Source organism: Lissotriton vulgaris, chromosome 7, assembly GCF_964263255.1.
Source record: "Lissotriton vulgaris chromosome 7, aLisVul1.2, whole genome shotgun sequence".
Lineage (NCBI taxonomy): Eukaryota > Metazoa > Chordata > Amphibia > Caudata > Salamandridae > Lissotriton > Lissotriton vulgaris.
In genome coordinates, this window is record NC_141695.1 from 162,041,156 (window position 1) to 162,055,379 (window position 14,224).

The following is a 14,224-nucleotide window of genomic DNA, read 5'->3' on the forward strand; positions in this document are numbered from 1 at the left end:
AGGAGCGGTGGCAATTACTCTCGCACACATGATTGGATGCGTGAAAGCTAGTCTGTTCCACCAACCCCTCACACTCCTGTGGACTTTCACTTATTACGTTGCACAGCACCGCAGTGAGTTTTTTCTGCATTTTTTCTAGGGTCGGTGTAAGTGAATGTCAGGATGTAAGGGAGTTGGTGGAATCTGTTTGAAAATCGTTCTAAACACTTACAAGACAGTGGAATCAGTTGCAAACTGACTATTTAATCTTCTAAGGCAGGCGACCATTAACTATTCTGCAATTTGTATGTTTATTGTATGTCAAGGGCACTGTGAATTATATTTCACATTTAGGGCAGTAGACAAGACACCCAGATGGAAGGAGGACAGAGTCCTGCTCTTTTTTTAAACCTTCTGGGGAAACTGAGCAGCAGTTAGTTTGCTGTGTTAGAAAATGCACTTGGTAAGTGGAAGTTTTTTTGTTGTAAAATAAGGCTCTTTTTGGATGTAAACAATCTATGCTTGGTTATGGTATGTATTTTATATGTGCACACTTTCTTGTTGTGTTAATGAGGTTTAACAGTCTAAAATGGTGATATGCAGATTTCACTTGAGTTAGTCCCATTTCTATTGCCACACGATTCTATTAGTATAAGCACAGCATAGCGATCTCCGACAGTTGCGGTTTGTTTGTCTTCTTTAGTGTAAATTGGGGTTTGTGCGCATGTTGCAGTACATTCGTCCCAACTCTCCTCCCCCTTTCGTCTTGAGGATCATAAAATGCTGCAGTTTACTTTATCTGGGTGACTGCAATGCAATGTATGGTCTTTCCTTATTACGGTGATGTGTGCAAGTGATACGGTCATGGTGGTGACTCATGCATGTGGTGGTTAAGTGGCAATGTGATGTGTTTGTGATGACATTTGTGACCGTATTTATGTGTAATGCTGTGTTCTCCCATGACCTTTTTTTCTTTTGACTGCTCCTGGCTTTGTGCTTCTGGGTCGGATACTCACCCCCTCTCCAAAGGCTAGCAAGAGAACATCACTTGAGGGAATATCGCTTCGCAGTGCCAGTTCACAGAGGCATTTTGTGGCAAGCACTGATAGTCTAGAAACCACCAGATCACAAGCATCTGCAATGCAATAGGTCTCATATTTACACGAGTGAGCTATTGGCATTTTGAATGACAATGCCTTTTATTTAGGTTTTGGTTTTAAAAACATAAAAGGAATTTACAATACCAATAGCTCAAAGTAGCATAAATGCGAGACCTGTTGCATTGCAAATGCTGGTTATAAATTGCAGTGCCACCAATTCCATGTGGTCGGTTTATCCCCAGAAGAGCAACGTTCGCAGGGAGGGCAGACATTAGATCAGGTGATGAGGCATCATGAAGCCATGCTTCACTTAAGAAGATTATATTAGGGTCCATATCTCAAAGGAAATTAATTAAGTGAGTTTGATTTTTTTGGGAGGGAGCGACAATTTAGATTGAAACACCTGAGCATTTTAAGTGGGGGGAGAGAAAACTAGATACTTAGCCCTAGGCTGGGAAGCCAACTCCTGGCTAGGAGAAGCTGACACTGCCTTAGGAGGAAAGGTCGACCATTCAAATTGACCACATGTGCAAAGGAATTGGATGTGCCTCTGGAGAAAAAGTTAAGTCACTGGAAGGAAGGTGAGCCCACTAACATCTGGAGGGCTCAGTATTGAGCCCTTCGAATGCTGATGGCCAAACAAGTCAACAGGTGAAGAGTAAAGCCTCAAATCTGGTTAGATATAGGATTTCTGGTTGGCTAGGGTATTCACCCAAGTCAGGCAGAACCCACCACTCTAGTCAGGGCAAGGGAGTTGCGCGCACACATAAGAACCCCTGCTCACCCCCTTCGTAGCTTGGCAGAGAAATCAGGCTTCTCCCAGAGGCAACCCATAAAGCATTTGCATAACACACCAGTTACAAAAATAACTTACAAAAGAAACTCTACACCAGGGTTTTGAAAAATATTTTCTATTGTAAATTAACAGATCACATAAATCACAAATTACTCTACCAACTAGGCAGTTGTCATAATCCGTTAGAACATTACAGTAAATACTTGTACAGTAAAGTTGTTTTACATCTGCAGCCTATATCACAGGCAGGTCCTACAAATTATACCGGTTATTTGATCTTCAAGGATTAAAACATTGATCCCAACAGGACGTGAAATGCATTAGAAGAAAATAAAAGAATTACCATATTCATATTACCATAACCTCAATGAAATCCTAGGGCGCAGCGTTCCTTTGCTCCCATTATGCAATGTATGGGAACTGGATACTCTCTGTTCAAACACTTAGGCTATCAGGCCACCTGCCCACCAACCACAATGAATACTGTAGATTGATGGGAAAAGGCAGAGTGGGACCTCAGTCTAGGATTTAGTTGTGCCCATCTAGCTGAGGCTAAAAGAATCAATGCCCCCAATGGGTATAGACTAAGTGCACCAGAAAGACAATGCCGCTCTTGTGCACAACCACCTCAAAAGGCCCAGTCAACTTGTCCTGGATTGTGCAAGTCTCCACTGGTGCCAGCACCCATTTCTTCTGGCGAGGTTGAAACTCTACTAAAGCGGCATTCTGGTCATACCATCGTTTCATCTCCTTCAAGCTGGCTTCTATGTTTGTTTGGGCAAGCTTTCTTAAGTGCGCAGTGCACTTTCTAAAGGGAACATATAGCTAAATGCATCCTGTGGAGGTTTCCTGGGAGCCTTCTCCCAGCCTTCTTTCACCAGGCTGAGAGGTCCTCTTGCAGGATGCCCATACAATAATTCAAAGGCATTGAACAGTGACTATTTTTATGGTACTTTTCTGTAAGCAAACAGAAGGCATGGCAAGAGAACGTTCTACTTGCACCTCATGAAGTCTCCTAGACATGTACATGCCTTTCAGGGTTCGGTTGAATCTCAAGCAACCCATTTCTTTGGGGATGGTAAGTGGTGAATTTGTACCCGATACCACACGCCTCTCATTAAGACATCATATACTTCAATATGAAGTTGGTTCCCTGGTCAGATACCACCTCTCTGGGGAACCCCATGTGGGAAAACATCCTCTCTACAGGGGCGGAGATTGCCCAGAGTGATATCCTCCGGTTTCCAGGTGCCATGGTCATCAAGACCACAATGTGTGTTGCCTAAGGCTGTCTTGGGGTCCAGAGGCCCTACAATGTCAATTTCCACCTGCTCAAAAGGGGTGCTCACAAATGAAAAAGGTGAGGAGATTTTACCTTCCTCCCACTCTTGCCACTTACCTGGCAAGTCTTGAAAGAGCTACAGCATGCATCAGAGTGCCTCCACATTTGGGGCCAATAGAAGTGCGTGACAATCCTGGCAAAGGTTGTCTCGCATCAAATTTCCTGCCAAAAGGCACATTATGAGTCAGACCCATTAGGAAGACTCTGAAGTGCAGGGCTACCACCAGCCCATGGGTGACAGGCTCAACAACCGTAGGCTCACATACAGACCATTCTCGTAGCTCCAGTGTGACCCAGACTGATAGCAAGCTGCCTGGTCTGCTGCCTTCTTGCGTAAACCAGTAGGGCATTCCATCTGCCCATAAATTTCCTCCCCAGTAGGACCCCATCCCTGCGGTCAATGTATCAGCTCAGGTAGGTCTCAGTTCAGCCGCTTGCTCCCTGTAGGCTCCAGGGCATCCCTCAAGGTCTGCCTTCTCCTGGAGGCTGGGAACGTCTAGAGCAGAATTCCAGAGCTCCACTGCCCCATATCTTTCCGGAAGGCACCCGGGCCACTCTTTCAGGCTCCAGGTTCTCTTGATCACCCTTACTGGCGGACATTGACTGAGTGGTCACATATGCTCAGTCAGGCAGGATCAATATCTCCAAATCAGCCTGGCATTCCCCCTTCTTCCAACCTGAACTCCAGAACGTTGCCAAGTAAACAGGCATGGTGGAACTACTCTCAAAGCACCAGAGACCCTCCCACTCAAAGGGACCCAGCACTCCTTACACAGGTACTCTTTGTTGTCTGCTGCAACTACTGGGTGAACGATTCAGAAAAGGGGGTGGTGATGAACAGAGTGTCTGAATTAAGCAGACCACTCTTACCCAGTCCAAAGATCAGAGCTTGATCCATCACCGTTATTTAGCTCACTGCACCATCCCAGCTCAGAACCTGGCTATATGCAAATTAGTCTGTCCCTGGCCCAGTGCATCATGGGAAAAGGGCAGACCAAACTACCAAGCCAATTCTTCACCGGAAAGGAGACAAGCTTCCGGGGACCGGTTTCTGGCATTTCAGCCGTCGTCGGCAACAACTGGGTGAAGCACATTGGGATTATCTGTTCCTCAGACACCAATTGACGCCAGACAAATGTCACTGGCTCCTGTCTGAGCCTCCATCCATTAATGGTCACCCACTGCCTGCATTTCTTAGTGTTTTCAGGCAGAAGGGTTCTCTGGACCATTTCACTGTCCCCTCAGTGAGACTTGGGTTCCCAGCTTGCTCACTCATTTCACTTTCAACCAACTCCCCTCCCAGCACTACACTAACCAACTCATGTGATGGTGCACCAGTGGGTGCAGGTGTGTACTTCGGATCCCCTCATGTGACCTTTCTGATCCCATGCAGAACACTTGTAGGGTCCCTTTTCTCTAGGTTTTCCTCTAGAGAATCAACCAGGAGGTGCCCCAAATAGACTTTGAATGGGAGGCTGCCTAAAATATAAACAAAATTCAAATGTGACAAGCACAAGACTAGCAAACACATTTTGAATAAAAACCAGAGGCCCACACACTCATAGGACCGGTGCAAGCAATACATATATAATATCAGCACCAAAGCATGAAACTTATCAGCTAACTTGAACACATAAGACAGTGGGAAAGGTTTGCCGATATCTGCCTGACAAATGTGAGCAGAATTAATGTGCACATAAACACAGATGCAAAGCTTAAGCTAATTCAGCCTGATGCAGCAGAACAGTTGTAAGTCGAGTGTGAGACTTGGTAAACCACTCCAATTCAAGGAGTCTTTGCACAAAGGCAACTGAAGATCATGCTGGCTTTAAGTGCTTGGAGAACATTGAGCCTGTTCACTTCAGACTTAAGTGGATATTTGCACCTTTGTACACAAATTACACAGTCTAAAGCCCATGCATGAGAGGCCACCACTTGCACTCACTCCTGGAATAAAGATTGAGATATAAAATGTGTTGAGCAGAATCTTAGACTAAAAAAACAAGAAGGGGTAGTTAATACATATGTGACTTAAAAACTTAAAATATTGGGATGCGGATGGGCTCCCACAGAAAGATTTAAAACCTTTTGGCACCCTCAAACCTCAATGAGGCAATTTGTAGGTTTGAAAGTCTTAAAATTGGGCTAGGTCACTTGTGATTAAAAATCCTGAATGGCTAATGGAGTAAGTGCAACAGATACCATTTTCCTGTGTGTCCAAATGCAGTGAAAACCACATCCATGTTTTATCCATGGGCCCTCCCCCACCAATAAGCCTATACTATAATCCAGCAATCCCTTATCCCAAATATAGTATAACGCAAATGTTTTTATTTAGTGCCTAAAAACATTCAGGTCAGAGTCTTCGTCCAGTTATTTGAACTAGGGATGTCCTTCAGTAACCGCCTTCTTGAGATACAAACGGCCCTTCCAACAGGAGTAGCATCAGAAAACTAGAGCGGAAGGTCCTCAATGGTCTTTGAGGTGGCCAAATCTTGGATAAACATCACCATCGATCTCCAGCGATACGGAGTAGACCATAAGAATGAGGGGTCAGACACAGACACTCAGCCTCCTCTAAGTAGTTAAAAGGGGCAGATCCAGCTGCTGGAATCCAGATGCACCAGGTTCATGGATTGCACAAGGTGCCTTAGACCCAAGGCCCCTGGACTCCCGTGGACTTCACGTCCCTTGTACCCGGATGTAATCAGACTGCGGTCCAGTAGAATTGGACGTGGAAATGCAGACAAACCCTCTGCCGTCAGGGTGGGAACTTCATCATCGGAGCCCTCAGATGGATTTTCAGAGGAGGCTTCTGAATGGTAATCAGAGGTCTCAGGTTCTCGGCTGGTCAGATTCTTGACGTAATTCAAAGGCCTGCAGAACTCTGCCACAACGAAGGAGGTATTGTTCTCACCCAATCTAGAAAAAGAAAAATATGATCAAAATGTTTAAAAAAATCCTCTAAGCAAGTCCTCTAAGCAGAGTTTGGGGACAATGATAAAGCACAAAAATCAGGCAAGCATTGTTAAAACAATCTATGGTCATTCACTTCGCTTTCGTGCAAATCCTGTTCACACGCAAAATGAAGTCTTCGAGTGCATGGATTCCACGTGTTGGCTACATTACATATTCAGAGTCTCTGATGGACAAGTGAGACACCAATCACAAGCCGTTTGGAGCTCAGGGTCTGATTGGTCAGCCAGGCTAGAGTGAGGGACAGAGGTGAACCCAGAAGCATTCAGCTTCGGTCTGCAAAGACTTGTGCTGGGCGCTGGGGTGGGGAGAGAGAAGACCTTTAGATGTCAGAGGAGGGGGTGGGGAATGACACCCCACAGCTAAACTAATGCGTGAAAGAAATTCTCTGAGATTGGTAACATGACGTTGTGGGGATGAACAGGTCCGTGCATAAATGGGAGACGCAGTGAAAGGATGAGCAATAGAGTAGCTTGTGAATGCACCAACCATTAATTGGCCGAGTTAAGGAGCAAGGTATTGAATGGGTGAGGTAGGGGTGAGCAAGTGAAACATTTACCAATAAGCTAGCGGATTGATGGCTGAAGTATGAAAGTACGTAGAAGAGCTGGTGTGTGGTTGGGTGGATGTGTGGGCAGTGGTTGGCTGGATACAAGCCAGCGGATAGATGGAGGCATATGAGTAGGTGGATGGGCGAGTGGATGGACTTACAAGTAGGGGGATGATCATGAAGGGCTGAATTAATGGAATGTGTGGATAGAGAATGCGTGGCTTGGTGGAACTTTATCAAGGTAACATGAGTTAGATTGTGTATAGATGGACTTCTAAGCTTTGTTGCATCTGTTGTACACAGTGGTAGTGGGAGGAGATGGTTTAACAACTAGACTCCTAGGATAAGATCTGCTACCTTATATCCTGCCTTGGTGACTGCAAAGGTTTACCAGCAGTGACTCTAGGACAGTTGAAGGACAATATCAAGTGGAGCTTGATATCAGGAGTGAGGAGATCCTCCATGCAAGATGCAGACTTGGTTTCCTGCTGAAGGATCAAAGTGCGACATTTAAATAAAGTAATCTACTAGAATATTTCTACAAGGGCTGCTCCTTTGCACTCCGCTTACACACCACTTCTACATAGCTACCAAGGGACTACCGGTCGGGACCAGGATTCAGCCAGGCCTGTTTTGGTGCCTATAGCTCTTTACATTATGGGGATGCAGGCTGAAGAAAGCTTTAAGGGAGGTGGAATTAAGCGGGGGAGTTTCTGCTCCTGGCCACATACCCGGTTGAAAGTCTTGGCTCAAATAGGATATGCATCCATTTATATACAAGAAAATCCTGCATGCCATCTTTCACCCTGCGGTATTTGAATCAGTTCGTACAAGCGTGCCATGGCGAGTTGTGTGGGCATATTAGTGCCACTCTACAAAGTCTCTTGGCCCATTAAAATAGATTTTCACACAATAGCTTCACTAAGCAAAAACGTAATTTGCAATAGACTACACATAAGCGATTGGCCCTTTGGGCAACAGGGAACTAGTCATCTTTCATATCACTGCGGAAGGCTGCAGAGATAGACCAATCTTCTCCCACCAAACTACTAAGCATAGAGCCCGTCGTGTCTTCAAAGCACTGTAGCATCTGGCCAAGGTTAAGAAGCGTTACTGCGTACACCTCCAACATGAGGACTTGTGCTAAGAGCCTTTCAAAAGATCACTTTATATACCTTAAAGTAGCTGAAATCTGCCTCAGGTGGACGGCTACATGCAAACCATTTTGCCAAATGTATGGTTCAATAGCATTATAAAACAATACATCTAATCTGGGTTCATGTGTTTACCTTGGGGGTGCCCTGAACTCATATAGACAAAGAGACCATAGACATTAGGGCTAAACCATATCTCCCTTTGGTTGAAAGAAGGTGCTCGAGGTGAACTGCTGCTAGTTACTTACCAGGGCCCGACTGGGAATGCAAACAGGCCTTGGCAATGGAGTCTGGCCAGCTGCAGGGGGTGGGGTCGGAGGGGGCAAGGTGCCTTTGAAACTGCCCCCAGTAACAAAACAACGAGCACCCAGGGGTCCAAAACCTGCCCCCACCCTGGCAGCCCACAGGGGAAATGCCCAGTGACTGCTATGGCCAGTCCGGCCCGGTTACTGACTTAATCTGCCAATGTCCTGGCACACATCACACTGCAGAAGGGTAAACCTAGTACAGACCAGCGTTGATCAACAGCCTGCAGCATCAGAAGAGCACAGTCACCATGCTGCTCCTTTGATCAGTGCCAGGTGCATCCTGGCCCTGGCAGATGCCAGTTCACATGCCTTGATCCAGGACCCCTCCGCTGGCATGCTTTACTCCTGCAGATCAATCACAGGTTTACGCTTTCCAAAATGCTTTGATAAACAGGTGAGGTACCCCAAAATGTACACAGATTGCAAGTAGTAATTATTCATCACAGCTGTAAAGAGGCATTATCAAAAGGAGGCATCTTCCCAGGCCCTGGGGCAATTTATGGTTTATGTGCAGAATGTTATGTTAAAAATACTTCTATAGCACTCATACACTACACTAATTCTTGTTGCCGAGGTCTATGGATTCCATGTTGCCGAGGTCTATGGATTCCATGTTGCTGAGGTCTATGGATTCCATGGTGGACGTACTAAGCTGGCTCTTTACATACTAAACCAAAATGAGGCATAGTGTGCAGAAAGTCCAGTAGATCCCCAGAGGCTTTACAGAGGCTAAAGTGATTACAAATGCTCGTTTGTGGTAGTGTGGCCGAGCAGTTATGCTGATAAGAGGGCAGTGCTAAGCATTTGTGTATACACAGGGGCATGAAATGACAATTGAGACATTTATAAGAGTAATATTTGGCTATAGTTATTTTGTAGAACCACAAATATTTGTTTTAGGTACATGTTTTGCCATAGAAATACCTCCATATTAAAAAGGGGACATGGTGAAATTCTCATACTTTACAATGTTAACGAATGGGAGGAAGAAAACATTCAGCATACAAATTGGTAACCAACTTACAAAAACAGGCTTCAAAAATTAAGATCAGTATTGGGGGTGTTACAAGGGAGTGACCGGTAGTAAACAATGGACCCCTTATCGGGGGTGTCCACACCCTCCAATATGCCCCCCTCAGTGCCAAGGGGCTTAGTCCAAGCCCTTAATGGATAAGTCCACATCATCTTAAAGATGATGGGCACTGAAAAGTGTACTTCACCCCCAGCACCGGAGGGGCAGAGTTAGCAAGAATAGGTGTACCCCCTTTGCAGAGTGTTATTGCCTGTCTTCCCACCAAAAGGGGGCAAGGATAGGAGGAGTGGCCGGCTCCTAACCGGAAAGGCTGGGGTTAGGTTACAAAGGCAGCAATGCCTTAGAAGCTCCCTGCCACAAATGGCTCTTCCTGTCCAAGGGGAGATGTGAACACCTCCACCCAGGACAGGCATTGCTTCCGCCCTCCGAATGCGAAGGAACTCACTGCATGGGGTCAGAACACTGCCTGGTGGTAGCAGGCTGGCTCAGGCCTAGTCTGACCACACTAACAGTTGGTAGGTTTCAGGGGACACCTCCAAGGGCTCCTGTGTGTGAAAGTTTTAATAAATCAGATACTGGAATCTGTGCAAGTTTATTCTGGTGAAATGTTTTGTACCAAACATCCCATACTTTAGTGACGCCATCATAGGGCTTCAGAACTTTTAATGACTAGTGTCCAGCCCATGTGCTTACTATGGTTTACCTGTCACTTACAATATCCAGGAATCAACCGGGATATTGCAGGGGCAAATCTGCTCATGCAGATATATCCTCACAGTTGATAAAACGCACCACGCTTTAGGGCCAAGGCCTGCTAGAGGGGCATCTTACCTATATCCTATATAGTGTCTGCGCATGGCACACAGGGATGTGTGTCCTGCTGACTTCAGTTCTGTCTGCACCTAAACATGCAGGCTGCAGAAGCAGTGTCCATGAGCTTGGTGAGGGGGTCCCTTTTGGTGGCACAATTTGTGTTACAGCCTTTAGGGACACTCCACAAGGCACTTGGTACAGAGGGTACCTTTTACTAGGGACATGTGGGCTCAAGTGGTGCCAATTATGGAAGCAATATGTACAGTTTAGGGGAAGAGCTCTGGCACATGGTGCCTGGTTGTCAGGGGCCCTGTGTACATCCAATCGAAATGACATTTTTCCAGGCAAAAAGTGGGTGCTAACCAGGTACAAAATAGGCACCTCCTACTGGACACGTTTGCTTCGGGCCCCAGATTCAATCGCACAACTGGATCAAGGCGCTCCCTTTGTAAATGTGCATCTCCAATGGTCGCGCCTGTGAACAGACTAGGCTTGCGGCAAATGTTTACAACTCAAATACTGGTGGTGTTCTTACATTGTGAAAACTATATGCAGTCAGAGCTGGAAGGCTTACAAAGTTATGCATTACCATATGGAGGCATAGGCTTTATTAAAGGAAAATGGCCTATAAAAAAAAAAAAGACAGACGGCGTGCCGATCCGATGCCAAAATAGGACTGCAAACAGTACGGATATTTACGTGCTAGGTTGGCCACAACGCTGCGTTTTCGGAAAGTCAACCAATGGAGAATAACCCAGGTTTGACAGCCTTTGCATCTTCAACAATGCCTTTTTACTTTCATTGATCAACAGGATAGAGGAGGAAGACCAAGAAATACAATGCATCACATCTGCCATGAAATGTCTGACCTCTTCCAAGCCTTCTGAGCAACTCTGGGTACAAAGCTGCAGGATTCCGGGTCTAAGCCAGTGCAGCACAGTTTCCATCACACCAAGAGAGATGCGCCACCACCATGCATTGGGAAGAGTCCTGAAACATGCAGACCTTGAAAAACAAGTGCTTAAGACTTGCAGTTGCCTTTGGTTCATTGCAAGGAAAACTCATCTAGACCATCAATTCTCCTCTCCCACTTACACTTCAATCTGTTTTAGCCAAACCTTAGATCAATACTTCCATTCAAAGAAAGATAGCACATGCACATTCTCTAAACTGTTATAACTCATCTGACACTCCCTCATCTACAAAAGGGGGTGGTGATGGACGGAGCATCTGAACCAATCAAGCACTCACACCCAGTCAACAGATCTGGGTTTAATCCATCACCGTAAACTGCTTTAGCCCACTCTGCCACCCCAGTTCAGACATGGCTATATGCAAATCAGTCTGACCCTGTGCCTTATGGGAACAGTCCAGCCCGAAATGCCAAGCCATGCCTTCCCTGGACCAGATTCAAGCACCCCCTTTTGTACCGCTTTTGGCCACCATAAGTGTGGCAGGGTGTGCTCAGACGTGAGTCCCTTGCTCACTTTGCCACTGGATTCAAGCAAGCCTGGCTGAAGACTGCTGTAATGCCAGAAACCGGTCCTAGGAAGCATGAAGGCACGGCTTGGCAGTTTGGGCTGGACTGTTCCCATGATACCCTTATGTAATGTAACTGGAGCTCGTGTAAAGCGCTCCAAGACCTTCTGATGGAGTTCGCACTATATAACACGGCCACCACCCCCCGCCCCAAAAAAAAGATAAAAAAATGGAAGTAAAGGTTGATAAAACCACTTAGACGTTTAAGTCGCCAAGGAAAATGTAGTTTTAGCCTATGGCAAGGGGTTTGGTGGGGGGGTGGGCGTGGTCCTGAGGGATGCCCGGGGGTTTTGGAATTGCTGTTTGGAATAGGAAGTTGGGTGTTCCATGGCTGCTGTGATGTAATTTGTGGTGGTGTATTGGATGTATTCCTTGTGTATGATGGCGATCCCTCCGCCAGGCTTTTTGATGAAGGCCGAAGAGGGCGATATTGCATACTTCGGGTATTGCGTGTTGTGCACATCTTTTGAGCCAGGTCTAATTGAGGAAGAGGACGTCTGCTGTGAGGGAGGGATGAGGCCCCAAAGCTAGGTGGTTTGTTTGCGTAGTGAGCATGTGGAAAAGGGCATATAAGCAAATTAGTGTTTGTTCTGGAGAGGTCTGTGGTATGTTGGGGTGGGGCTGGTCAGTGAGCTGGTGTAGGTGATGTTGCAGTGGGTGCAGGTGAAAGGTCCTACCTTGGAGTGTGGCTTGGGGCAGAGGCGGCAACTGTGTTGCGGCAACTGGGATAGAGGGTGCAGACTTTGTCGTTGGTGCATCTGCAGGGGCAGGCGGCCCAGGGGTTGTTGTACTATGCATGGACAAGCTTGCCTTTGGTGCCTTCATGCTACGGCAGCCATTAAGTAAGTCCTGGGAGGTGCAATGTGGGTGGGGATTCCAGAAGCAGGAAGAGATGGAAGACGTGAAGGTAAGGGGCAGGGGAGAAGGGAAACTGATGAACAGCAAAGGGGGGAGGGGTGTCACAAAAGGTGGAAACAGTGAACAAGCATTGGTAAAAACGATTACGTCTTGGTAGTGGCCAAGCTCCTGGTGTTAATGTGAATGTTTTTTAACTGTAGGTTTGTGAAGTCGCAGATGTGTTGTGTGCTTATTTTCAGTTGTGTGTTTTATTACTTTTGAGGGCGTGCCTGTGTGAAAGATGGCGTTTGCAAATTAATTTGGTATCACAAATGACTGACCCGCACCCAACAAAGTGCAATACAGCCGAAAATCTTGTGGCACTGCAAGCATACTACTTCCAGAGCCTAAAAAAATAATGAATGTATTATTCTGTAATGTGACTGCTCATATAGCCGCTTCGCTTGGGCATAGTTCAGGCTATATAAAACTACAATTAAACAATAACCTATTCGGTCATGTTTTAAGAGTCTGCAAAGGCAGCAACAAAATGAAAGGATTTTTCATACAATAATAAAAAAAATTGTATTCCTTCTTAACATGGCTTTTTGCCCTTCTTTACTTTTAATTATCAGTCACAGGTCATTAAAGCAGCTTTAATACCATATTTTAAACTCCTTTCACCTTACGTTACTGTTTAAACTTTAAAGTACATATTGATTAGGGGTAAAAATACCAGCTTTAGGTGCTTCTTCATTTTCTTCCCGGCCAGGACATTAAAATACCAATAATGCCGGTTAAAAAAATGGCAACATGACAAACCTAGCCAGATCGGGAGTTGTGGCCTTTAGGCCACTTTATATCACCTCGCCCAGCCAAAATTTATGGTTTCTAGTCTTCAATACTTCTAGCTCTATGAAGTTACCCCATCTGTGTTTGCACCATTTGTGCACAGATGCTAAGCATGGGGGTGGCGCCTGGGTGCTATACACAACATTTATAACCTCTTTCCAAATCGGACAACGGAATACCACAGTAACACCAGACAGCAATCAGACACCTACCTTAAATTATCTAAACGGGTTGAATAACCTCACACGGGAGGATGTTAGTTTTGCCCTTTCCAAAGTCAAACCAGGCTCTCAGACGGAGCCATTCACCCCATATCTTGTCCAACATTGCACCTGCTCTCCTCAAAAGTCACAAACATTTTCAATCTATCCCTAAATAGCACCACCGTTCCCTTAAAGTGGAAGGCAGCCAGGGTCAAACCTATCCTGAAAAGGCCTTCTATAGACCCTAAACAGAGCAACTATCGACCAATCGCTCTCAATTCAGTTTCAATGCATGCACTCAGTGGAGGCAGAAAGGTGAACTAAAACAGCTAATAGCATTTGGTGAGATGAATACTCCACTGGGCAGAGCAAAGATGTGGTTGACAAAATTTCACGCCAATGAATAAAAGAGGCTCATCTTACAAAGCCAATGGGTAAAAAGGGCAAAGACAAAACCACTCAAGGTAGGTTAGGAATTGGTATGGGTTAGACCTGGCATCATTGGCGTGAGTCTCCCTTCCATTTTTTATGGATTGACTCTGTTTTGATATGCTTTTGCTGGTTTTATGTTTTGGGCACTGTGCCACTGCTAATCAGTGCCACAGTGCAAGTGCTCCCTATGTTAAATTGATGTACTAATTATATTCCATGATTGGGTTATTTGATTTATCTGTCAGCCCCTAGTACAGTGCACAATGTGTGCCCAGGGCGTGTAAATCAAATGCTGCTGCTGGGCTTGAAG

The 14,224-nt window shown here is 45.7% G+C and overlaps 1 protein-coding gene across 1 annotated transcript in view; it reads right to left on the reverse strand.

Moving 5' to 3' along the window:
- Positions 1 to 4,421: 4,421 nt before the first annotated feature.
- LOC147701066 (protein BTG3-like) overlaps positions 4,422 to 14,224 on the reverse strand; it is an 87,846-nt gene continuing 78,043 nt past the window's right edge. The window contains exon 4 of the mRNA XM_086928566.1: positions 4,422 to 6,139. Coding sequence (XP_086784692.1) covers positions 5,803 to 6,139 — 337 coding nt within the window. The 3' untranslated portion in view covers positions 4,422 to 5,802. The remainder of the gene's footprint in view (positions 6,140 to 14,224) is intronic.